Genomic DNA, 24715 nt, shown 5'->3' on the forward strand with positions numbered 1-24715 from the left:
AATATTAAGACACTGAGCACTTCAAAGAGAATGTCATTTCTCTTTTTTCCTCTGAATTGTGAGCTCATCTATATTTGGGCTCTAAAACAAGCCCCCGCCCACGATCGTGAATCCTGATTTGGTTAATGAATCCTGGCAGAGTTGTAAAAATTGCCCCAATCATGCGCCGCAGACGCACAGGAAGGCGTGCCTCAGATTGCGCTTAAATTTAAGTCTGTGCTGTGGTGAAGGGCACATTTCGCTGTGGATTTACACCCAGCCAGTGGCTTCCAGAGCACACACTGAAATCTATTTTTTTTTTATTTTTTGGAGCGGATCATCACAAGCTGGCATTTTAAGCATCGTTGTTCTGCTGATCCAAACCTTTCTTGCAACTGCACGGAGGACGGAATTGTGCCACACTGGAGCTTTGGGATGCGCGGGACGATACAGTACTATGCTACCTATGCCCGAGGTTCAGCCTTCTGCTGATTCTGCTTATTCCCGCATTTCATGAGCGAAATATAAACAGCTGTGTATGTTTATAAATCGCTTCATCAGCCTTTAGTCTTGTAGATGGTGTGTGGAGAACATATGTCCCCGAGGCATCCACCTCGCAGCGCGCAGTAAACCCCTCTCATGTGGATCTGCCAGACTTTGTCCAGCTTCTGTGTGGCCAGCGTCGGAGGTTTTCTACCGACAGGACACAGTTTGAGGAGTTGAAAGTTTGATTGCTTGTGCCTTTAAGGACTCTTTCCATCCCGATACCAATGATGACTGAGAACAATGAGGAGAGCGACTCGCAGCTCCAACGCTCTCCAAGCACCATGTCCATCCAACCCATGACATCCAAGGCAAGTACACACACAGATCAGAGCCTTGTTGTGGGGACTAAGTTGACTCAACACTACTGATCTGTCCTACGGTTCATGCTGTAATGTGTGCTCTGAGGAGGAATAACACACGCAGATTCAAGCTGTGAACTTTGCAGTGCAGTTTCCTCCACAAGCCTAAAACAGAAATGACTGCAGGCTGAATTAGATAAGGCATGTTTTTTATTTTTACCGTGGGGTTTTTATTCCCCTAAATGTATTATTCCACCAACTTATATAATATTGATGACAGTATTTCATAAATGCAATTGTATTCATCATGACTGCGTCACTAGGTGTAACCTCACACGTAAGGTCTGATGTCACTGTCTCCCCCCTTTCTCTCTCTCTCTCTCTCTCCAAACCAACTTCCTGCACATACACGCACACACATTAATGTGTATTATTAAATCATAGCCTGCATTTTAGTTAATATTATTGGTTAATACATGCAGTACTAACCAATGATAGCACAGGTGTACATATAACAACAGCACTGCAATAAACCCCCCCTTACATGAACTAGTTGCTTTACAGTGGCTGCTTTCATATGTAGTGTACAGTGTGTGCCTAATGTGCAGAAGTATATTTTTGTTGTACAGTTTAGTCCTGCCTCGGCTACATGTGTCCTTATGATTCTATTTAATTTGTTGGCTTGACTGTATAAACAAAGATTTCAAGGGCTGGCCTCCAAGAGCAGACGCTGTGAAAGCTTTCTCAACGCCTGCTTTTTAATGGAATGGCTTTTAAGAAACTTGATTCATTAGATCCGAGCACTTGACACAACTTTATCTCAGCCAAGTCTTTGTCTTCACCTCATACCTCCTCATGCCGCCCACACGCAAGCACGCACACGTGCTGTGGATGTGTTGGAAGCAGAGGGACGCGCTAGCTGATTGCCTCCTTGCTTCATCTAAATATTTGATGTCTGATGTTTGAATTTTTAAGAAGCGTTTTCAGTAACAATCACCGGCGTAGCACCGTGCACTTCCACACTCCTCACCAGCTGCTGCCAAAGAAAACCGGGCAAAATCCTGTGCCAAGCAGGACTGATTCATATGCACAGGACTTGCTGTCTTACTCTAGCTTCACCCTTTCTCAATCATTTATACCACAAACTCATCAGGCTCGGTTTCCAATCTGAGGAGCTGTGTTCCTCATTTGCCTTAGCTTTCCCCGGTCAGTCAAGTGAGGCAGCACTGCTTGAACTCCAGGTCTTTGTGTGAAATAGATTTCGCTTTAACCTTCAGCCTTCATGCTCCTGCTTGGCACACAGAGGTTGAATGTTCAAGTGAGAGGTTAATTGTAACATCTTTAGAGGCTCTTTTAAATGCTTGTGATTCAATCGCTCCCAACACTTCAGTGGTCAATGAGTTTGTGACCAAGTGGAGCATTTAAGAAGGCTTGAATGTAGGCTTGGTTCTGATATGCAGAGGTGTGGTCACAAATGAATCACATCACTATTCCTCCCTTATCTGTTTTAAAAAATCAATCAAGACCATCCTCAAAATGAAAAAAAAAAAAAAAGAAATGTGCCATAGGGTGTAATTTCTGAAGGAATCTAATCAGACACACCGCCACAAGTTCATGATGTTTTTAATTAGATAAGGATGACAGGGAGAGAGGGAGTGACTCGCTCTGATAACAGATGCTCCCTGAAATCCACCACCGGCAAATTTCCCACATAGATGGATATCAGAAATCGTGAACAGAGGAAAACAGTGCCAGAGGATTAAGATGAGAGGAAGCATGGACATTCTCCCTGGCTTCCAACAATGTGCTCTAGTGCCAAGCCTGGCAGAGATGTGAGTGGTGGAGCAGATGAGTTGCCCGAGCAGCAATCATCAGCCAATCTTGTTGCTTTTTGTCGAGAGCTGTTTGATCTCTCAGGGGCTGATGCTTTGGGACCTTTTTCCATGATGGAGGTGCACAGGTAAACATCCTTTTCTCCAAAATGAGTGCACAGGACCGTCTTTGAGCTCAGGGCCATTAAGACTTAAATAATAGTCTACAACATGTTTTTGGAAGATGGGGCCCCTCTGTCAGCCTCCTGACTCAGTGATGAGAACATCACAGTTCATCCCTGTGTCCCTTCTGGATTTTTTTCTCCTTCGCAATTTTCTTCACTCTATCTGAGCACTTAAGCACACACGCAGACAGCTGAGTGATAAAAGGTGACAGGCTTTGCCTGCGGTGTGAAAATGAGAACTTGTAACGGTTCCAAAGTTAAATGACAAGTTATCTTAAAGTTTATTTTATAAAAGAGGTATTTCACTGTGGTGCTCTGACACACACGAGTGGTAGTACCTCCATTTAAAGTAAAGTGGCTTAAGCAAGAAAAAAACAGGATTTCTACATTTGTCATACATATTCAAAGATAATTAACATACATCACGTAGGCTATGCAACATTTTGTTTACTGCTAATGAATAGGGTTTTCATATGAAGTATTGGTCACACTGAGAGTGGCACTAGCTCCTCTGTGAGTTAGGAATAACAGTGATTTAAGCTTAATGCAGATATCAATGTGCTAACATGCTTGTTTTTCAGATATATAATGTTTGGCATGTTACCCATTTTTCTGTTGTATGTACTGTATTTTCATTTCACACAAAACCCAAGGTGGTGGTACTAGAAGAAATGTCTTTAGGATTCATGCTCTGGGGATGATGCGCCTCTCCTGCAGCCATGCCACAAGCAAGGCTAATAATGATAGACTTCATTTAAGTCTGACACTGCATGAGGCATCATTTGCTTTAAAAATGTTGCATTTTACAATGCTGCTGAATTGTCGCTATTGACCCAATGGGCACACGTGGACGATATCTGGTGTGTAAACTGTCATTTCTGAGCTACAAAGGTACGACTCAGCCAATCTCTTTGAAAGCGCACCCTCTTTTAAGTTCACTCCACTTTCTCTTCTAATGACAGGGGGGCGACACAGATCTGAGTAGCATGAGCATGGGAGTATCTGAAGTGAGCCAAGGTCATCATTAATTAATGTAACACCTTCACTGCTGCAGTGTCAATTGATGTGACACTACAAGGAAAGATGAGAGCTCTTGAAGTATTAGACACAAGAAGGCTAGGCTAAAAGGATAACCGGCTGTATCTGTGGTGTATTCGCTGATGAGAGGAGGGAAATTATTTGTTAGGGAGATTTGTTTGTCACCACTGATGCTCACTCAGAAATAGCATCTCCCTTGTGTCTGATACTGACAGCCTTTGCGTTGTGCTCGGGGTGGCGGGTGTGGACAGTAATTGGTTGAGTGAAAATGGGTGAATGATAAGTTGCCAAGGCAAAGCTGCAAAACTGCTGTGAGGAAAGTGGTTATAATCCATGCTACTCTTTCACAAAGACTTTCTCCTCCATTAAACAATTGAATAGGAACAGGAATGAAGCGTGTGTGTGCGTAAGCATGTATGTGTGCCTGTGTGTGAGCAAGCACATGATTGACCGTGCATGTGCTGTGTGTGTGTGTGTGCATGTCTGCGTGATGTATCTGTGAAAAGCACGACAGAAGCAGCCTGTGATTATGCATCTCTTATCTCGTATTCAAAGTGGGAATCTGCCAGGTTGCCATGCATAATGACAAACTTTAGCCAAGCAGAGAAATAGTGGGACATAAAACTGGTTAACATGTCCTCCTTGTAATGATAAAGACAAAAGCAGTTTGCACAATTTTCTCAGATTTTATTGTCACTAAACAATAAAAGTCCCTGGCTGTTGTTTAACAGTCATCTCATCTTATTAAGTTTTGCATCATCTGCTCAAAACAATTGAAGAAACAGTAAGGGTGCAAACAATCACATTCCTAAATCTAAATACATCATGGACACGGTACTTTAGAATGATCATTTCCTCTGAAATCACATTTCTGTTGATGACCTAGAAATGGATTGAGCCGGGAAACTGTGTCTTTCACAGCACAGTTACACCAGTGTTATCCTTCTTAAGGCTGAGATATCCTCACTTAAAACAAGGTCAGATTCTGTGACGTCTAGCATGACAAAAAAAAAAAAAAAATAAAGCAAAGACACACTGAGATGATGTGGAGACTTTTGAAATGCAAATTACAAGCTTCATAAAGCAAAGTAGTGCATTTATAGGTCACATGTGTGAAGTTAGTTGAACGCTAGTTATGATACTGTGATTTAAGCTGAGGTGTGTTTCTGCTGCATTGTTTTTTTTTTTTTTTTCTAGTTGTGTCGGCACCTCTCCCTCTTTTCTGTTGCTGACAACTCAGAGAAAATTGGCACAGTTCAGGAGTGAACGCAGTGAAAATGTAAAAATAAGCAAAATGTGGGTGTCATGGACCTCGGACGTTTGTGTGATGTCTTGTGTATTGAAAGAGTGTATTGTATAGTGTTACTGGATTAACTCCTTCATTTCAAATGTTCTGTACTGTAGTGAATCGTTTAAAAAAGTCCACACCAAAGCAGATTACCGCCTTGTATAAGCACCTTCCCAGTGGGAGTCAGACTTTGCTGTTAAGTCCAAACCTCTGGACAGACTGGAGCATCCCATACCATATGTACCTCAGCATTTCCCTTGCCTGCTTGCAATGCTGATGGAGGGAGGAAGAGTCAAATACTCAGGTGAAAGAAAGACTTTAGCGTTGAATTATTACTGTTCAATCCCTGCACCGGCGTTCTAGACGTTTATGGCTACATGTACGAGCAGCTGGGGGTTGGTATTTTGGATAATTATAGGTCATCTGAGACAGCTCATCAGAATCTCGTCTGCAGGGGAGAGACCAGGGAAGAATTTTAACTGTGAGGGTTTGTGCAAATCTGGGCAGCATTATGCGTTTTGCATGGCATTGTGAGTCATTTGTGAATCATATAAATAATTTGTTGGGAGGAAAAACATCAGTGTTAGAAGTGTTTTTTGAAGTTGGAAAGCTTTACGTGGAGCACTTGTCAGAACTAGTTAGTGGAGAAATGAAAGAAGACTGAGATAGTTCCTTCTACATTTGACAGGCATCTCCATGATCAACATAAGAATAGAAAATACATCACAATCACTGCATCATCAAAGCCGGCCCCGCTCTGACTCGTTTCCTTGACATCGGCATCTGTCACAGACATCCAAGTAAACTGATGAACTTGATTGGAGATGCGCACACCGATGACCCGAACCGAACGTGGCATCACGCCGGCCTCGACTCTGAAGTATGGCGCTCTCAGTTAATGCTCACGTGGAAGCTAACGGGAAAGCTTTTTAGGCCTGCACACTGACAGCTGATTAGATTAGCTGTAATTGAGACATGTGCACTAACTGAATCCGTTATGCCAGCACTCATCTGCTCTGATTGAGAGAGCTCGAATCGAGACTGCGATGCCGCGCAGAAAACATGAAGACATGTCAACGGATCTTTACTCTGTGTGCATGACGCTGCCTTGAAACATTCTTTATGAATCGTTTATAAGTTGTAATGGCTGATAAATTAGCTTTCTAAATCTTTTAGTGAATGACTCACACAGTCAGTTCCCCACTGATAACTCAAGGCTCCAGCTTAACTTTCTATGGGCATGTTGCACTGTGGGTTATATTCTGTTTCAAAATTGCACTCACTTAAACACATGCACTTTTATTTCTCCGTGTGTCCTTCACACACGCAAGCTCAAATAGACAAACTGTTTTCATATCTTATTCCCAGACACGTAGAGCCATAAACAGCATGTCCCTGTAAAGTGATTATGTTTGGTGCTGAGCAGAACAAGCGCGGACAGGCAGACAGACGGAGCATGTGCGCACTCAGTGTCAGTGGCCTACTGATTATGTGTCTGCTTGTCTGTCTGTGTTGATCCATTCTTCCCCTGCAACAGGACCACGCCCTCACACTGCTCTCCCAGTGCATGACAAGGTAACAAATGGCTGCCTATCCTCTGAGAAACTAGCATTATCATCTGTACACAGAGCTGAAGGGAAATGTCAGGAAACGTGCATTTATCTGGCCAATCAATGGTAGGTGGCTGCAGAGAGCAGAGCTTACAGACGAGATGGCCGCTGATGTGATGCTTTGTCATCTGATTGTTGGGCTTTTCAAATGCAGCAGCAGCAGCAGTCATTTATGACTGTTTGGTCAATACAGCTTGGAAGGAACAAGCGCGGCTGTATATATGTCAGCATATGTGAGCGGCCACATGCAAATTTATATGGCAGTAAGTTGTAAGTATGTGAGCTTAACCCCCCTTAGCACTGTATGTTTAGTGCAATCAATTGGCCCAATGACAACACTTCATCAGATTAAGGGCCCTGGGGATAGGCTGTTGATACATGATAAGGCTGTGTAAACTGTCATATTTAGTTTCATCACAATAGCCCTCCTGCCACCAGTACCATGGAAATGCCATTTACACACAGTGGTCTTCAATGGATGACCGTGGGTGTTCTAGGAAGGGAAAGGCTTATCTTGTTCAACCATGGCTTGAGTACACAGGCTTTGCGAAGGATGCCGTATGCTCGGTCTCTTGGAGTTTTTGCTATCAGTGTGTTTCCTTATGAGGTAATATTGCATTTCATGAGTCACCCCCCTTTCCCAGTGGTGTACAAATCAGGGCAGAGCGTTGTGTTTATGGATGCTGGGATATTGCCTGTACTGTCCTGAGGGTGTATTGGACATTTGTTATTGTTCCCAAATGTGGCGCAGCATTCTTGTTTATCTTGTGTTTGTTCTTAGCGTACCCACTTTGTCTCTGTCCGTGTGTGTGTCCGTGTGTGTGTGTGTGTGTGCAGCTCCAGAGGCTAAAACGCTCGCTCTCTTTCAAGACCATCATGCGCAGTAAGAGCGTGGAGAACTTCTTCCAAAGGTCCTACAGCGATGCTCGCCTGCCCCCGGATTTCATCACTGACCCGCCGCCTCCTTCCCCCCCTCTGCTGCCTGGCTCTCCTCTCGTCAGCGAGCGCTCCCCATCCATCTCGCCATCTCTCAGCCCCAACCCTTCCATCTCCTCACACTCCCCGTCTCTCAGCCTTTCCCCATCGCTGCCCACAAAGCCTCCCCGACCTCAGATCACCCACTGTTTCCAGGACCACGTCTTTCGCAAGCCCACCAACTGCCAGCACTGCAAGCACATGATAGTGGGTAAGATGCTCAGTCTACTCCCTGGACTCGCTTTGCTTTCTGTAAAACTCATTAATTAACACATTCTTGTTTGTTTAAATGACAAAAACTGAAGTGTAAAAACGACAATTTGCTGTTTTTACGGAGTTGAACTGTTTGTTGGCGCTGAGCAGTAAGTTAACTTCCTGGAGACATTCTTAGACTTCTGTTTTTGTACAAATTAAACAAACAATATGTGAGACTTTAATTAGAGAGAATTAACAGTTTGAATCTGAAAACTAAATTACCTTATGTCTGATTTCCATCTACTCCATTTAAAGAAACTAAGATTCAGAATTGGACTGAATGATTTCAGTGCAGCTCTCAGTGTTTAAAGCCGTATAGAAACCATTAAAGTATTATCAGCGATTGCTGTGGTGCAGATGTATGAGTGCTTTCATCCCTAATTTGCCACGTGCATGAACTAATAGGCACGGCTAGTTTTTCTGCTAAATCTACTTCCTGTCACTGTGATTGATTACAGGCTCCAACCTGCTTCTCTGTGTTTGCTCCTGTGCTGCTTTCTGCATGCACTGTGGATTTATTTATGTAATGCATCACCTAACTTTGGCCGTACTTCTCTGCAGTCCCACAACACAGCCCTGACTTTGTCTGCAAGTTAAGCTTATAAAGTAGAACCCATTTTTTTCTCTTCAAATTAAAAGCAGTGTTATGTTAATTGAGTCATCCAATTTGTTTGATTGTCGTTTCTGCTCCATAACAGTGCTGTTGATGTAATCTTCATCTACCACACATCCAGAAATCTGTTATCCTTGGTTTGTAAAATAAAAAGAGACTCAACCCTTTTAATTGTTGGTTTAATTGTAAAATTCAACAATCACCAGAGGATTTTTCATTACATGGTAAATGAGGAGAAAGCATCTCAATAATCAAGAGGTTTTTATCACTTAAGTGCTCAGACGGAAAGGCAAGATGACTCGACGCCAAATCGATTATGATTGAAATAGCTCCAGCTGCTTTCCAATCTCACCAGGTTGTTTTGGAAGAGGAGCTGTTGATTATGAAGCCTGTTAGCGTCACCTCTGACAGCCTTGCCCGCTTGATAAAACTGGGACTGCTCTTGATTACACTCTACCTGTGCAAAGAGAAACCTGCTCACATGATCTGAAGGACACTTTTAAATCTGCAGCCTCCTGTGTTTTATGTTTTCCTTCTTTTTTTCATGGATGCTTCCACGTCTGCATCCTCTGTTCTCAGTGGCCTATCTCTGTGCTTCTCCGCAGGAAACTCCAAACAAGCTCTGCGGTGTAAAACGTGCAAACTGGCTGCTCACCTGTGGTGCACCTCAGAACTATCACAGCAGCTATGTCACGGGAAGGTAAGAATACACACAAAGAATGAAACTAATGGGAGTAGAGTGTCTGGTCTTGTCTTACTCAGTTTAATCTGTAAAATGTTAATTGAGTGTTTCTTTAATTTGGCAACATTAGTAGTGCGAAGCATTCACTGCTGTGGTGTTTTCACATGGCACTTCATTTCAGACAGTGAAGGCGATTGTGTGTGATGTGATTTTTTTTTCCACTTAGATTTTCCATTTGTGAAGTTTGTGTGTGTTTCTGTCTTTGTCTGTCCATCAAAGTTGGCTGTAATTGCCATTTTTATTAATTTCCAACTAATATTACACATGAAAAAACATCATTTCCAGTTTCTAGACCCTAGCGTTAACATGCAGTCAGCTTTCTGTAGCACAAAGACTGGAAACAGGTGGAAACAACAATAGTAAAGTAAATTGCCAGCCCTGAAGTGCACTAATTAACATGTTTTTTTATTCAAGCCATTCAAAACACAAAGTATAAAACAGGCTTTTTAGGGGGGGGTCATGTGCTGAACTCTTTTTTGATTGAGAGTCATTTTCTCTGCCTATTGATTGGTGTAATGGAAATGAACAAAGTTTCAATCCAAACCTCAAACAAGCTTCAACAATTTGTGAATAACCCAGAATATTTATGTCATTCTTATGTAAATTCCCTCCCCAGATTTGCATATATGTAATTACGTGTTCATGCACATACTGCAATGTGCTGGATTACATTTTACACTAGTCTTACATTACATTTAGTCTAGATAGAGAATTTGTTTCTGTATCAGCATCCAGATAGGGATGGGACAGGGACATATTAATCAACACTTAAAACTATGTATAGTGTGTTATAAAGCTTTTAATCTTTTATATGCAGCCCATAAATACATTTTCATTACTGTTTTTGGCTTGAGGTAAATGCGCCCTGCATTGTTTGTTCCACTGTGGGACTTTGTTCATTTTAAAATGGACATGAGCTGAATGAAAATAAAGATGAGTATAGTGCATTAGGCAGCAAATTGGGAGTGATTTCAGACTTGGTTTTTGTATTTATCCTCCAGTGCAGGGCAGACGACATTAGCATGCAGCAAGAGGGGAGACCTTCTGAGAGCCACTTGGAAATTTTTAAGAGCAGTCTGTCCAAGACGGCTCAGTGCAGTTTGGCAGACGAGCACAAAGAGACAGAAGGGGAGGAAGGGAAATGATGAGGGCAGGGAAAGGTAAAGCATAATCAGAGCAGAACCGGCCCATATTTACAAGAAACAAAGGCATCTTTTATTACTTTAGATCCAGAGTGTTTCTTTCCTCAACATAATATGACAAAATTTGCAAGTCAAGGCAAAAACAAACCAGTCTCAGCTGAAACACTTACTGTGCTTAATTTGGTGTGAAATTGCAGTCCTGTGGACACATACACATAGTCACATGTGCATGCCTGCGTGGAAGCTATGTGCACACAAGTAACTCGCCGAATGTGTTCTCTTTTTTTTTGTTGTTTGTTTAGTTTTTTGTGTTTTTTTGCTCATAATGAGCAGCAATCAGAGCGAATGCTTTGCTTCAGTTCGTGACTCGATGGCAGAAATGAGCCGTTCTGCTGCAGCATGTGCACCACTCAGTGTGTGCTTACATGTCTGGTGGGTCTTGATGTGTTTTGGTTTCAGTAATTGGCAAATGACGCCATTGATGACCTAAAATCACTACATGGAGCCATTTTCCCATCAGCTTACTCTATAAACAGGGTGCAATGAAAACTGTGGGGGAAAAAAAATCATTCTGCTTTCTGTTCTCCTCCATTAGTCTGGAGCGTTCAAGCGAAACTTCAGCTCGCCGATGCTTGTCAATGAGCAATTGGCTGTCGTCAAGGAAGTTCAACCAAGTCAAGGTGAGCACCTTTGACTGTCTGCCTGTGTTTGTATGAGTGGGCATTGGTTTGTTCGCATCCATGTGCTTTTGGTTTGTCGTGTTGCTCTTGTCTAGCCTTTTGGTTTATTTTTAGATTTTTGTGTGCTTGTGCGTGTACTATAATAAAACCAGAACTGTCTCCATTTCACCTGACAACCAAGGAGCATGAAGTGGAAAAAGATAGAGGAAGAACAAATTCAGCTCCTCTTGGAGGCTGACGGACGGTCTGCACCCTGAAAGTATGTGAATAAATATTTATAAGTTCTAATGTTTATGTTGTTATATCTGCTGATGATTTGTACTGTATATCCTTGGACTGGTGGACAGTATTAAGTCATTGTCTGGCACTACATCTTGCATGTTTAAAGCTTCATAAACATTGAAATGCTGTCTATTTTCTGATTGTCCTAACAAGTCCTAACCAGCACTTTGTATAATAACATTGAACAATATTTAACAAGAGAACCAAAAATAATAATAATAATAATATTATACACTGAATACTAATTTACTTTGTACGCCCTAATATACATTTACGGAAGCAAGACACCATAGTTATGACATTTCTTTGTGACTTTGTCTGTGTCATTTAACATCTACTGAATACTAAAACACACCAATACAACCAATTAGCCTAAATGTACCTGAATTTGTTCTTCCTCTCAATGGGAGCTTGTTTTTCTTTGCTGTTCTTTTGGATGAACATCTGTGTAGGTGATGCCATCCTTCAACTCACTTATTGGCTGCCTGGCTGAATCAGGGTTAGCGCTCCATGCTGTCATTTTCTCGTGCTGCACATGAATCAGGGTACAATTAACCTACAGCTCTGTCATCACCCCGAGCGCAGCACCATGACGCCTGGGTCTCTGCCAGGGCCAACTGAGACTGCAGCCTGCCAAACTCACAATCACACTTTGCAAAGTGTCCTCGAAATTGTGCTAACAAAAGGCTTGATAAAATACAGAGTTCATGTTTATGCACATTAATGTTAGAGGGCAATTTACTTACAGACCGTCTGTTTAGACTAGCGTGGCAGCTGTGTTAGGTTAAAGTTAAGGCTAAAGAAAGGAAAAGGGACCCCATGCTGTTGTTGGAACCTGCAGTTGTCATTCTGTGGCTGCTTCTCATGTTGTGTAGAAAGTATCTCAATTCACAAGTGATGGTTGTGTATTCGGTTAATATTATATACAGACTTCTAATTTCTACGCTGAAAGGAAAGCAGCAGGTCATAGACTCCACAAATACATGTATTTGTGTAGCAGAGACGAGTATAGAGTCTGAGAGCGCAGCTTTCTAATGTTTACTCTCCTGCTCCGTAATTAATTGCTTTTGCAGAAATACAATACCTCCTTCGTTAAAACTGCTGGAATCAATTTAAAGCATCAAATGAGATTTATCGCTCTAAATACTTACACAAGTTGCACCAAAGACACTGAAGACTTTGATCTGATCTATTTCTCATCTATCTAAGAAGACCATGGAGGAACTGGCTTCAATAGGAAACTGCAAATCATTATGAATTCATCGTGCACAGACGCACACACAGGGCCCTACATAAAGAAACTGAAAATCGAATTTCTAAATAGAGAAATTCTCTGAAAGCACCAAGTACTGCCGTCTATATGAACTGTAGCAACGAGAGCTCTCTGAGGATTTAAAATCTCCAGTCACAGCTCCAGATATATTGCAGCTATTACATCTAAGGCACACCTCTTGCCAATAAGTAAACGTATAAATAAATCGAAGTGTGTAGATTTATTAGAATATCTTGATGTCTCCTTAACGTTTGGCTGCAGTTCTCTCTCAGATCTAAAGTGGGTCACTTTGGTCCAGGACTGACTGTGTTACTGAAGTTATATTTAGACCTTCTGGTTCCTCCAGATTGGCACGGGCACAATAATCATGATGTACAGTGTAAATTCGGTGTGTGTGGTCATAATTGTAGTGTGTGTGGAGCTGTGTCTGTGCATGAATATTACATGTGTGTCTGTAAATAAAGTGAACAGTGTGTGTGCATTAGTCTTATGAATGTGTTGTGTGTGTGGTTTCAGAAGCTGCGCGGACGCGTGTAGATCCCGTGTATGCTGCCTTGCGCTACGGGACGTCCTTGGCACAGATGAGCCGCTCCAGTTTTGGCAGTTTGTCAGAGTCACCAACACGCAGCCTGGTACGGCATCTGCAACCTGTGGGCTGGGGTAGAGGACATTTTATCCTGTGTGAATTAGACTTACAGAACGGTTTTGCAATGTTGAATGAAAGTTTAGAAACCATAAACACTAAAGTATAGAGTTAGTGCTGAGTTTCAATCCTGCAAAAATATTCACTAGTTTGTGAAAATCTTAAAGTGCACAGCATTTGTATTTAGCTTTAACACTAAAATTAAATAAAGAAAAGTTTCACTGCACTCTCTGGTTCATCTGTGCCACCTCTAACAGACCCATCAGTGATGGCACACTGTTTGGGAATACACCTGTACATCACAGCAACAGGGAGACAGGTAAATATAAGCTGGGTCACTTTAAATACACTGTGCAACATGCAGGTGAGTACAGGAGTACAGCTGGGCACAGATGGTCAAACAGGCAAAAGCAGGCACAAATGTTAGCAGAGCAACATTTGAAGAGCAAGGGCATCTGGTGGCAGGAAGGCAAAATGATAAGAAACAAAACTGTGACAGGTTACTCTTCAAAAATTTATTTTCTTTTTTTCTCTCCTGATGTTCTGCTTCTGCTTAAATCCACCTCTGCACACAGTGAAGTGTGATAGTGAAGAGCAACAGGGCATCAACAGTGGTCATGGTCCATGTTCTTCTCAGGAAACATGTGACTGAAGCTGTGTACACTAATCTCCACAAACCTCCCAAATTTTCTTTCATACATGAAGACTGGTCCTCTGACACTGACAAATGCTGATGTGTGCATTGTGCATTCTGAATAATTCACAGAAGAAACTTTCACTCCCACTAAAATGCATCCTCTTCCTGCTCATCCTGGTGCTAACGTTTTCCTCTCTATTTCATTCTTTGATAAGGGGGAGGGAGGTGAGGAGAGGCAGCAGAGACAGTGCAGCATGGAGGAAGAGATAACTCAGGAGATAGGGGGTAAACACTGCTCTGTGTTTGTCTCCATGTATGGGATTATGTTATGTGTATATTCTGTACGTCCATGCCTATATGTGTCTGTGCATATGTTGTGTTTACTTGTGCATGTCCGTGTGTGAGAGAAATTTACTGTGGGGGAAGAAAACACACATGCCTGATTGTAATCTGTGTGTATCTTCTAAGAACATTTCTCACCGCCACCAGATACCCCTGTCCCTGACACCGAGATCGAGAAGGAGGAAGATGAGAGCAGCAGTCAAGCTCAGACTCCTGCAGAGGAGAGTGGTGTGAAGGTACAGCTCTGTTTAATCCGCCTGTTCAGACTGTCACGCCTGTTGTTTTCTTCCTTGAGCATGTATTTCTGTCTCACTACCTCCCCTCCCTGTGTCCAGGTGCCCAAGCGCATTGAAGTCCACTCCATCCACACCTATGTAGCGCTGTACAAGTTTCTGCCTCAGGAACAGAATGACCTGGAACTACAGTGAGTAAAAACCAAACCGACTGCCTACGTGCAAACATATTCATAACCACGTGTGCGCCCATGCAAGAGTGCTTCTGTGTGGTGCTGTGCTATTGTGCGTACGTGTGTCAGAGAGTGCATTTGCTTTGTCTGGGATTTTGTCCCTCTGTGTTTTGCCCCAGCTGTTGTTCTTGAAGGATGAAAATGTCCCCACCATCTGCAGAGGACAGTACCAGGGTACCCTTAAGGACGACTAATTATAAACTCAGAGCCCATCACTGTCCCCATGTAGAGCTAGAGACTGAGCTGTGTTCCCAGCAGGGGAGAGGATAAAGACACTGAACGACTGAAAGATGAGAGAGCGGGCCGACATAAGGCAAGACGGCATAGAAAGGAAGATTTTCACAGTCAAAGAGAGAGAGGATGGAGCAAACAGGCAGTGAGAGCAAAATACAAAAACAGAAGTAAACAGTCTGTAAGATGAAGAAGGTCAAAATAGTAAAATGAGGGTGGGATGTGCATGAGTGTGTGTGTTCAGATGGTTATGGGACAGCTTTCACAAAGGTTGATCCACGACATTGTTAACAGCCATCTGTGCTGTGGCTCTGTGTATGTGAACTAATGAAAGTACAACGTGCTACTGTCAGGATTTGACCAGTATGGACTGAAGAATACTCAAATTGTACAACAGTGTGGACAGACGGTAGTTTGTATCTTTAAAGTTAGTGGTTTGGATATGAAAAGGGGAAAAATATGATTGCTTCTAATGAATGTCAGTTTCTCCGAGTGTCTGTTAAACATGGAGTAGTGAGTGGGAACAAGTGACGCCAGACTCAGTTCATGCACTGATAACAATGACAAAGGTGTAAGTTAGCCTGCTCTAACAAGTGCAATGCAACTAACAAGAGGGTGAGGGATGTCACACTCTACCCTTGCGGGGCTGAAATAAGTGCAAACACCTGCTTGTACAGTTGCTGTGGTTGCGCAATAGCCTTGTTTCATTTTGGCTGGCATCAGAAACATGGCTGTACATGATAATATTAAAAATAACTGCATTACATTTAGGTGAGCTAGTTCCAAGATCCTGGTGTTGTGCATGCCATCTCATTGTCACGCTTTACTGGAACACTTAGCGTAACTGGGACATTGTTAACAAAATGAGTTTCACTCGTGCTTTTCCTGCAATAGCTAGTAACAAAGTCTGTTGTTTAAAATATGCAAAAATAAATGGTTACCACATTCAATATTTAAGTTGTACGAGAAACTTCAGTCAGCAGAGTAATTATGTAATTAAATTTACATGACTGTTTGCATACTGTGTGTGTGTGTGTGTCTTTATTTCCTTGTGTGCACAGATTTTGCTTAAATACCTTTATTGTGGGGACATTTTTAGCCTGTTCTCACAACTTCAAAGAGCCTTTTGTGGGTTAAGACTAGGTTTTGGGGTTAGGGTCAGAATCACATGAGTGTGTGTGTGTGTGTGTGTGATAATAATCATATAGGGCAGTAGTGAGATCAGACACCCAGGAGATGCAACGTACAGAAGTGCAATTAGGACATCAGTTGCTTCCTGTGTATCTAGGACAGTAGGCACACTGTGCATGTGTAGAAATGCCTAATCAAAAACCGGTCGCAACATTAGCATGCAGGCCATGTTGGCTGCAGTAGATGCTAGAGAACTGTATTTCATGTAGCCCTCATGACTTTGGTGTGAGCTGCTCTGTGACCTCTGCAGAGAAACACAAAGAGTCCTCGACTTTTTGTGGGTACTACAGAAGACAGTTTGATAATAAGATCTTTTGTGAGTCAAGACTCAAGTTCTTTCTTGCTGCTGTCACTCTCTCTCATCTCCCCATCACATATCCCACTCTCGTCTCCCCGTCCCCCCTTTTCCTCTCCAATCACAACCTCTTCACATCTCCTCTTTATTTTATCTTCTCTCTTATCTTATCTCCTCTAGGCCGGGTGATCGGGTGCAGGTCACTGACGACTCTAATGAGGAGTGGTGGAAGGTGGGTAATAAATCATTTGCAAAGATCTCTGCATGCGTGTGTGCTTGTGCGGGCTTGTGTGTGGCTGACTGTACAGAAATGTGTGTGTGTGTGTGTGTGCACGCACATTTATCGTGTGCATGTGTTAATTCAGGTCTTTAAATCAGGTCTTTAATGCACAACACCTGTTCCATTTTTGCCTGTCATAAACATGCAGGCAGCCACAGACAAAAATAGAACATAATTTCCCCTGAAAATTACCAAGAGTTTAACATAATGAACTTGACTGGTGTTGCTACCTCAAAGAGCTCTCTGCTGAGTAATGAGCTTCACTCACTCCCAACGGAAATAACCGAGTATCTGTGCGCGCGCACGTGTTTCGTGTCACAGAGAAGTAAAGATGCTCCCAGACTTAACTTAAGTGCTGAGTGTGTGCACAGTTTCTCCAATCAGTGAACCAGTATTTACTAGAACTGTAGTCTAAAGAGCAGCAGTCATTGAACCGCTAAATCCACACTGTCATTCTGAGGAACCTTATTAATAATGTATAAATTGTGAATCATCTGTTCATTACTAATTTATAGTTAGTGAATCACTTCAGTAAACACTTTAACACCCGAGGTAGCGGTGATAAACAATAAAATACTGCTGAACATCTGTTTTTTTACCATCAGATAGTCAACGGTCAAAGCAATTATGATCTTTGTTTGTGTAATATCTGCGTTCTGTCTTGCTAAGGTGTTTCTACGCCTGTTTCTGCCGCCACAGATTTTGTTTGTGCACATTTGTTTCTATTTCTGTGCCCGCTGGTATGACAACACAAACGCCTCCGTGCAGCTACTACTAAATTAAAGACGATAACTCTGAAATGTGTCCAAGTTGCAAAATGTTCAGCCACAAGATGTCACATGAATTCTAGCTCATTTAATTTAAGTGCATGATGTGATCTCTCAAATACTAATTATCATAGTGGGCTCTTGTGTTTTCCAGGGAAAGAGTGGTGACAGAGTCGGATTCTTCCCTGCCAATTTTGTGCAGAGGGTCCGGCCTGGAGAGAGGGTGTGGCGGGTCATACAGAGCGTCTCTGGCAATCGAGAGAGAGGACACATGGCCGTGAGAGAATCCCAGGTTCACAAATATTTTCATGCTGTTTTGTTGCTTTCTGTGTTTCTTTTTTTTTTTTCCGTGTTGTTTATTCCTTTTAAATATGTAAATCTTGTAGTGCCCTGCTAGTTAAATGGTTAGAGGACAGGCCACTTACCTGCAGCTGTGCAAAAAGGTTATGACAAAGGTTATGGCGGTGGATGGGAAATTTTCAAGTCACTGATAAATCTCATTGAGTAAAGTTTAACTATGGAAGGAATATAGCACATTGCCAAAATCTGCTTCCAGCATGCTGTCCTCAAAAGCTGAGTAACCATGGAAGAAGGGTACTATTGGGGAGACGACAAAGACAAGACAAGTCTGAGACTCCTCTAAAGGCACCAAAAGCTTTTCCAGCTGTGATGGAGGAGACTGTACGTACAGCAAGGAGAAAGGGCTCATGTTAAATCTTTGGCTGGAGGTGGCAGAAGGCACATGGTAGACTGAAGTTAACTGGAAGAAGGTTCCTTTGACATAATTGAGCTGTTTTGTTCATCAGACTAGATGCTACAGGTAAAACCTTCAAAATAAATAAATATTGAATTTATTATATTATAAAAGTCTTTTTTTTATTTTTGAAACTTTAAAACTAATGGTCATGCTCATTTATTCAGCTGGCAATGTTCTTTGAAAATCACATATAAAGTAAAACATTACTACACACTACATCTTCTGGTAATTGCCCCAATGGCTGCGTACTGTATGTTCTTACAGTATCGTGTGAATCATATACTAATGTGAAAGGGTGCTTTAACTTGTGGTTTTGACACAGTGTCAGTGCTAGTTGCCCTACATGGACTGATTGGGAGTCTCATGGTCCTCTTAAATCTTTAAAGTTGCATATTGGAGCTTTAAATAGAAATGATTTTGAAGTAAACTTGTCCTGATATTGCAGTAGCTCAAACAACAAGACCAACTGAGTTTCTGTCTCTGTCCCTCAGATCTGTGTGGGGAAGCAAGAGGATGGCGAGATGTTTCTGAAGCTAACCAGCGGGAAAAAGAGAGGACTGGTCCCAGCTGAATCCATTGAGGAGATCTGAGCCGCCGTGTGCATATGCCCATCGTTCCACTTCTCCATTTCCCAGAGACACACCCATTCTCAAACTATCAACCCAGACCCCATCCTCTCCTGGCGAAGTAACATCCAGACCTGACATACTAAAACCTAAAACACAGTTAAACTGGACAGAAAACACAGGCTTCCATGACAGTTCAGTTGGTTTCCTGTTAGTCTTAATCAGAAGTGTATAGTTATGCAGTATCCTGCTCTTTGTTTAATCTGTGTTTAAACAAATGCCGGTTCAGATTTAGCTTGTCCTCATCAAAAGATATCCACCACCGTAGGAAGAGGCTGGGAATCCTGTCATTAGGGAACACGATGCTGCTGTCAGTATCATTTTCTTGTCTCTGCCCACTCTATATGTCTCATCCTGCTCCTCTGCTCGTGTCAGGGTCTCTGGCCTGTAGACTGATATCAGCTTCATGTAGTCTGCTGCACAACACAAGGCCCCTCGCCAAGGACAACCACTGCCAGCCAGAGAAAGCTACTGCCACACAGACAGACAGGAATTAGATGAAAGGAGCACACACGACTCGAAAATCCTCAGCCAGTGTCAGGCTGAGTTAGAACTGCACTTGCCAACTTGAGAGTGCAGAAAGAATTTCAAAGGAAAATTGGATGCTGTGAGGATCGAAGAAACTCCAAAACTTTATTCCGTGACTTTGTATAAGATTCAAATATGGTGCAAAAAATGCATTTACGTCTTTTTAATTCTGGAAGGAAAGCATAAATCAGTTGGCTAACCCCGTGCTTCACAGGAAGATCAATTACACTGACTGAAACTTACAGCAATTTCTTAAAAAATGTACCTTTCCTTACTTTTAATGACACAGCCATACGTGTAATCTATCTCGTTCACTCACTCAGCAGTGATTGTCTAGGGTCTACATTTTGTTGTCTTACTGTTTCATGCAAACACACAAGAAATGAAAAGGAGGGGAGAAGAAGAAACTTGAGAGTCTCTCTAGAAATAAACTGGGACAGTGGTCGTGCCTTGTTTGGATGGCTGTGAGCACCGAGCAAAACAAAAGTGTCAGCATCTTCCGAGAGGCAGGAGCTCTTCAGCTTCTTTTTTTTTCTTTACACAAAGGACCTTGCTGGACATTTCTGCAGAGACCTGCTGAAGGGCCACAGCAGGCGTTGCAAGTGTTGCACGGCATTTTAACATGTTCACTAGAGCTCAAACAGCAGGAAATAAACCACAGCCAGTCTGGCAGAAAAACAACAACATGACGGGAAACTGTCTGAACCATGACAAGGAGTCTAAGTTTCACTGACAGCTAGGGGGAAGTAAAAAAAACAGAGGAAAGAGGAGGTTCAGCGAGAGCAGAGAGAGAAATTACATGAGTGCTGAACCGTTATGAGTCAGCATGTGAATGCAGGTAGTGATGTACCCGTGGGTGCACGAGTCATCATCGATCAAATGTCAGCCTGTCAACTACATCTTCCACTCCCATGTTAGTCCTCTTGTTATTGATGTGACTGGTCAGTTCTGGCATAAGCTGAAGGAACTTTTTTAGATTGTACTGTGTGTGTAGGCAAATTTAATGGTTTAGACTTGGTTCATTTATTACTTATTTAATAAATTGAATGCATTTCTTTAAAAGAGAGGTCATGCACACACTCTGCTTGTGGAAGTTCATGATTAATATTAGAGAATTGTAGAATTGAAGCACAGGCTGCGACAGTAGAAAGAAATATAAATTAAGAAATAATTTAACATATACGTCTTCTTTCAGAGCACATCTACATTTTAATATATGAAAACCTTTTAGTGACAAATAAGCTTCTTTTCTTGTAATAACAAGAACAACATTTTGTCTGATGCCCTTTTGTTGAGGTCCCTCCTACTTGCAAAACCATACCTGCAACTTAAAGCTACAGAATGCAACTCTTTTGAAAATATTTATATATTTTTAGTAGAAATATGTTCCAAAATCTATCTTATTGTGGAGAGGTGCTGTTGACACCTCCCATGAAGTGAGATTCACAGAACAGCCCGATTCCAAACGTTCTTCTAACCAATCAGAGTATTTTAATGATTTCTGCTTGATTACTGTGTTTTGCAGCTTCTTATTTTTGATCAGGTCTAATCCCCGAAGGGCTGTGCAGAGTGCGGCAGGCAGTTGAAGATCACAGCAGAGCTGGGTGGATTGATTTCGAGTCACATGCTTCAACAAGTTGCGTATTGTAGCTTTAACTTTATGTCACAGTGGAGTTCTTCAGCCAAAGGGCGTTTTTTTTTGTCTTTGTTTGCCAAATGTTCCTAAAGTCTACAATGTTAAAACTGAGAATTACACAGCGGCATAAGAAGTACAGCCATTCTGGAGAAGAAGATTGTCTCAGAGCACGACTGGATTTTGACCATTGAAACATTTTGTCGTCTTGCATTGTGTATAATTTTAGGTAGCATCACACGTTCACACCGATGAAATTACAAACGTATGAGATTTGGAGTCCAAATTCATTGGTTGGCCAAATACCTCAATAAAAAAAAATCTCTACAAACCTCTCTCTGCCCTTTTCATGTATGCATTCTGTTACATCATATACACATTGGCACAGTGAAGATATTCCTGCATGTGTGAAAGCTGCTAAACACGTGGCGGCTATGCCAGAAGGTGTCTTTTGGTGTTTTTCTGCATCTCTAATCATATTCACAGCCTATTTAACCAAAGATAGCAGGGAGCTCCCAAATAAAGTTGCTTTAAGTCTGGGTTTCAGCAGCATCGATCCACTATTGCACACTGCCGTGCACAGATAAATACCAAAATCATCCTGCAAAATAAAGCCACAATAAAAATAGCATGTAATGGCACAGCTGGAGCGAGAGTAATTCACACCTTTTTATTTAACCACTCACAGCTATTAACCACAGGAAAAGTAAAGACAATTTTAGCAAACAAACAGTCAAATCACAGTAACCAACAGTGTTCGGTTTTGCTGATTGGATTATATATAAAAGAAAAAAGAAAAGTGTGGTCCTTAATGAAACCGTCACTCAGCAGTGAAATGTGTTTGTCACAGCATGTTAGAGCTGTCATCAGGAGAGCGGGTTACGTGGCGTGAACCAAACATCCTGAAGTCTAATACTTGCCTTGAGTTCAGCTTTTTGAATTTATATTTACTCCAGAGTTTGTGATGAGCTGTTTTTCCAAAAGCATGCATACACTCTCTCATTCTGGACTAGATGATAATGTGACTCGACCTGTTTTTATCTTAGTTTACGTGCAGAGAAACTGAAAAGAGCTACTGCTCCTGCTTTATATATCAGCATACAGCCTGCAAAAATTAACTGCTTCACTTTCATTCTAGTCAGAAACTGAAGCAGATTTAGTGTATGTGTCTGTGTTATGCTGCTTTTATTAACATTTACATTCTGCCACGACGCCATTCTTGTTAACTTCTCCATTTTTGGCTGAGCTTTTGTACTTTAACATCATCTTCACTGGGGCACAAGCTTGATTTTTTTATTTTGGGGTGTAACTTTGACAGCAGCTTAACAAAACAACAGCCGTTATCTTGACAGAAGGCATCTGTGGTTGGTTGAGTTTTACCACCAATAGTGGCTGCTACATACCTCTATTAACACTTGACAGTGCTGCCCATCTGGTGCGACTCAGAGCACGGCGAGTCCTCTAAAAACCGATCAAATCGTGCCAGCATGGGAGAACATTGTTGGATGGTTCTGTCAATCTCTCCCTCCTCTAATCCTCTCATTTCATTTTTTTTTCTGGCTTGATTTGCCTCTTGATCACTCTCTGCCTTCTTTCTTACTCTGACTTTACACACATTGACGCAGACCCTCACACTCTCCCCTGCCTTTCACTGCCGCTCTTGATCTTCTGGCTCAGTGTCCCCTGTCTCTCTGTCTCCCTATCAGTTTCTGTCACTGCCTTCCTGCCAGTGTCTCTTTTTCTTGCATCAGTCTGGCACAGAATTACACAAGAGAGAAGCAAACAAGGGAATGACTGCCTATTTCCTTTTCTCCTTCCTCCAGCTCCTGTTTTGACATTACGTATGATTGAAGTTATTATAAGGAGGCTCTATCTGCTCTCACCTCTCCTGATTGGATTATGGAGAAAAATCTGAAGAGGTTGGGAAGCTTCTGAAAATGAAATTGTGTATTAATAACGTCTCATTTCTGCTGGCTGCTCAAGCTTAGCTTGGCCATAATGTGGACGTTCTAAGGTCATTAAACAACAGGAGGGGGAAAATTAAGGCCTGGTCTAAATGTGGTTATTACCGTAATTTGGCCCAGCATCATATCTGGTCAACCCTGTACTCGCCCTGCAGGGGTCTGCTTGTGCTCCTGTATAATAAATGTCCTCCGTCATTAATCAGAACGCCCTCCGCTGTTATTGCTATGTCTCATGACCTTTTCAGGCGTCTTCAAGCAAGTGTGACGACTAACAGCTTCTGCACCTTCGTCCCAGTGCAGGTGAACAGAGAGTCCTAACATCAACAGAGACAGGCAGAAAGAGAGAGAGAGAGAGAGAGAGAGAGAGCAAAAGAAAAGACGGCCACGGAGGAGAACAGAGCGCATCAGCTGCCGTACTCAACACTGTGTTCCTTGTCTTTATCTCCCATCCATATGGCTTTTTCTAGTTAACATCAGACTGTGCTGTGTTTTGCTGGAGGTGCCAGTGTGATCTGGGTGTGGACCAGAATCACAATAGCAGGAGTGGGAAAGAAGTAAACCTAGTTTTTCTTGACAGCCGTCAGTAAGTAGCTCACTATAGCTCAACAGCTTCACGCTGTGCTCCTGTAGCATTCACTGAAAGACAGAAAGTTTCTCCCCTGTTCTACTTGATTTCAGTCCAGACATGTCCGGACTGACGGTCACAACCAAGCCAAACTTTGCTGAACATCCACAGTAACTAAGATTTTCTGGCAGGAAATGAATGCAGTGTGACTCACTGATCATGCTGCTCACCAAATGTCTGGTTGTCATCAGCATACATATACCTAAGCAAAGGATTAAAACCACATAATATATCTTGCGGCTAAATTTGCAGTGCTGCTGTAAATTGATGCTGCCCGGGGAAATTCCTATCTCATAGCAACTCCTCATAATGTGCACACTCTAGCTGAACAAAAAACCTATATAGCCCTATAGTGAGCATCAAACGTTAAAGGAAAAAGTTAGTTCTTAGAAAACTACTACTAGAAACTAACCCAGAACTAACACCATAAAAGGGTCGCGTAACGTTTAGCACATGGCCTTTACCCTTTCAATAACAATTGAGGAGATTACATATACATATAGTTATATTCTGCAGCAAGGTGAATTATTTCTGATGTCCCAACTCAGTCTGCTGAAGGAAAACTTGGATTACAATAATATTTTATTAGAAATGTAACAATAACTGACAGATTAGAAAGAAAAATAATTTAATCTAATTCCAATTCCTTATTTGCACAAATAGCAAAAATGTTTACTACAAAAATAAATTGCAGTCTAAATTCCCAAGCAAAACACATTACTGTTCAGCCCCCACGCTCAATACAACACACACACACACACACACACACACGCTCTTCCCTACTTGGTGTTTCCTTTTATAAATATGCAATTTTCACACTTTCTGTTTCTAGAGGGAGGAAGTAAGCAATTATCAAAGTAAAGCAAATAAACACAAAAGCAGCTGTCTGGAGACTCCAACTGCAAAAATAGGGCTGATTGAATGAATAGTTATTCTAAGAATGGCAGGTAATCACAGGTTGCTAAAACACACGCTGTACAGAACATGTCTGTCACTGACATCAGCTGACAGA

The 24715-nt window shown here is 42.0% G+C and overlaps 1 protein-coding gene across 2 annotated transcripts; it reads left to right on the top strand.

Moving 5' to 3' along the window:
* The first annotated feature begins 264 nt into the window (after positions 1-264).
* On the top strand, positions 265-21430 carry LOC113167664 (SH3 and cysteine-rich domain-containing protein 2-like). Of its 2 annotated transcripts, XM_026368493.1 has the most exons (11): positions 265-833; positions 7594-7942; positions 9205-9299; positions 11079-11163; positions 13235-13350; positions 14214-14283; positions 14488-14576; positions 14676-14764; positions 16704-16755; positions 17725-17862; positions 18819-21430. In XM_026368493.1, the coding sequence occupies exons 1-11, from the start codon at positions 750-752 to the stop codon at positions 18915-18917; spliced, it is 1266 nt and encodes a 421-aa protein (XP_026224278.1). In that variant the 5' UTR covers positions 265-749; the 3' UTR covers positions 18918-21430. The 2 variants fall into 2 exon arrangements, with proteins under 2 accessions (XP_026224278.1, XP_026224360.1); XM_026368575.1 differs by lacking the exons at positions 13235-13350; positions 14214-14283.
* Positions 21431-24715: the final 3285 nt, after the last annotated feature.

This window comes from Anabas testudineus, chromosome 8, assembly GCF_900324465.2.
Source record: "Anabas testudineus chromosome 8, fAnaTes1.2, whole genome shotgun sequence".
Classification (NCBI taxonomy): Eukaryota; Metazoa; Chordata; class Actinopteri; order Anabantiformes; family Anabantidae; genus Anabas; species Anabas testudineus.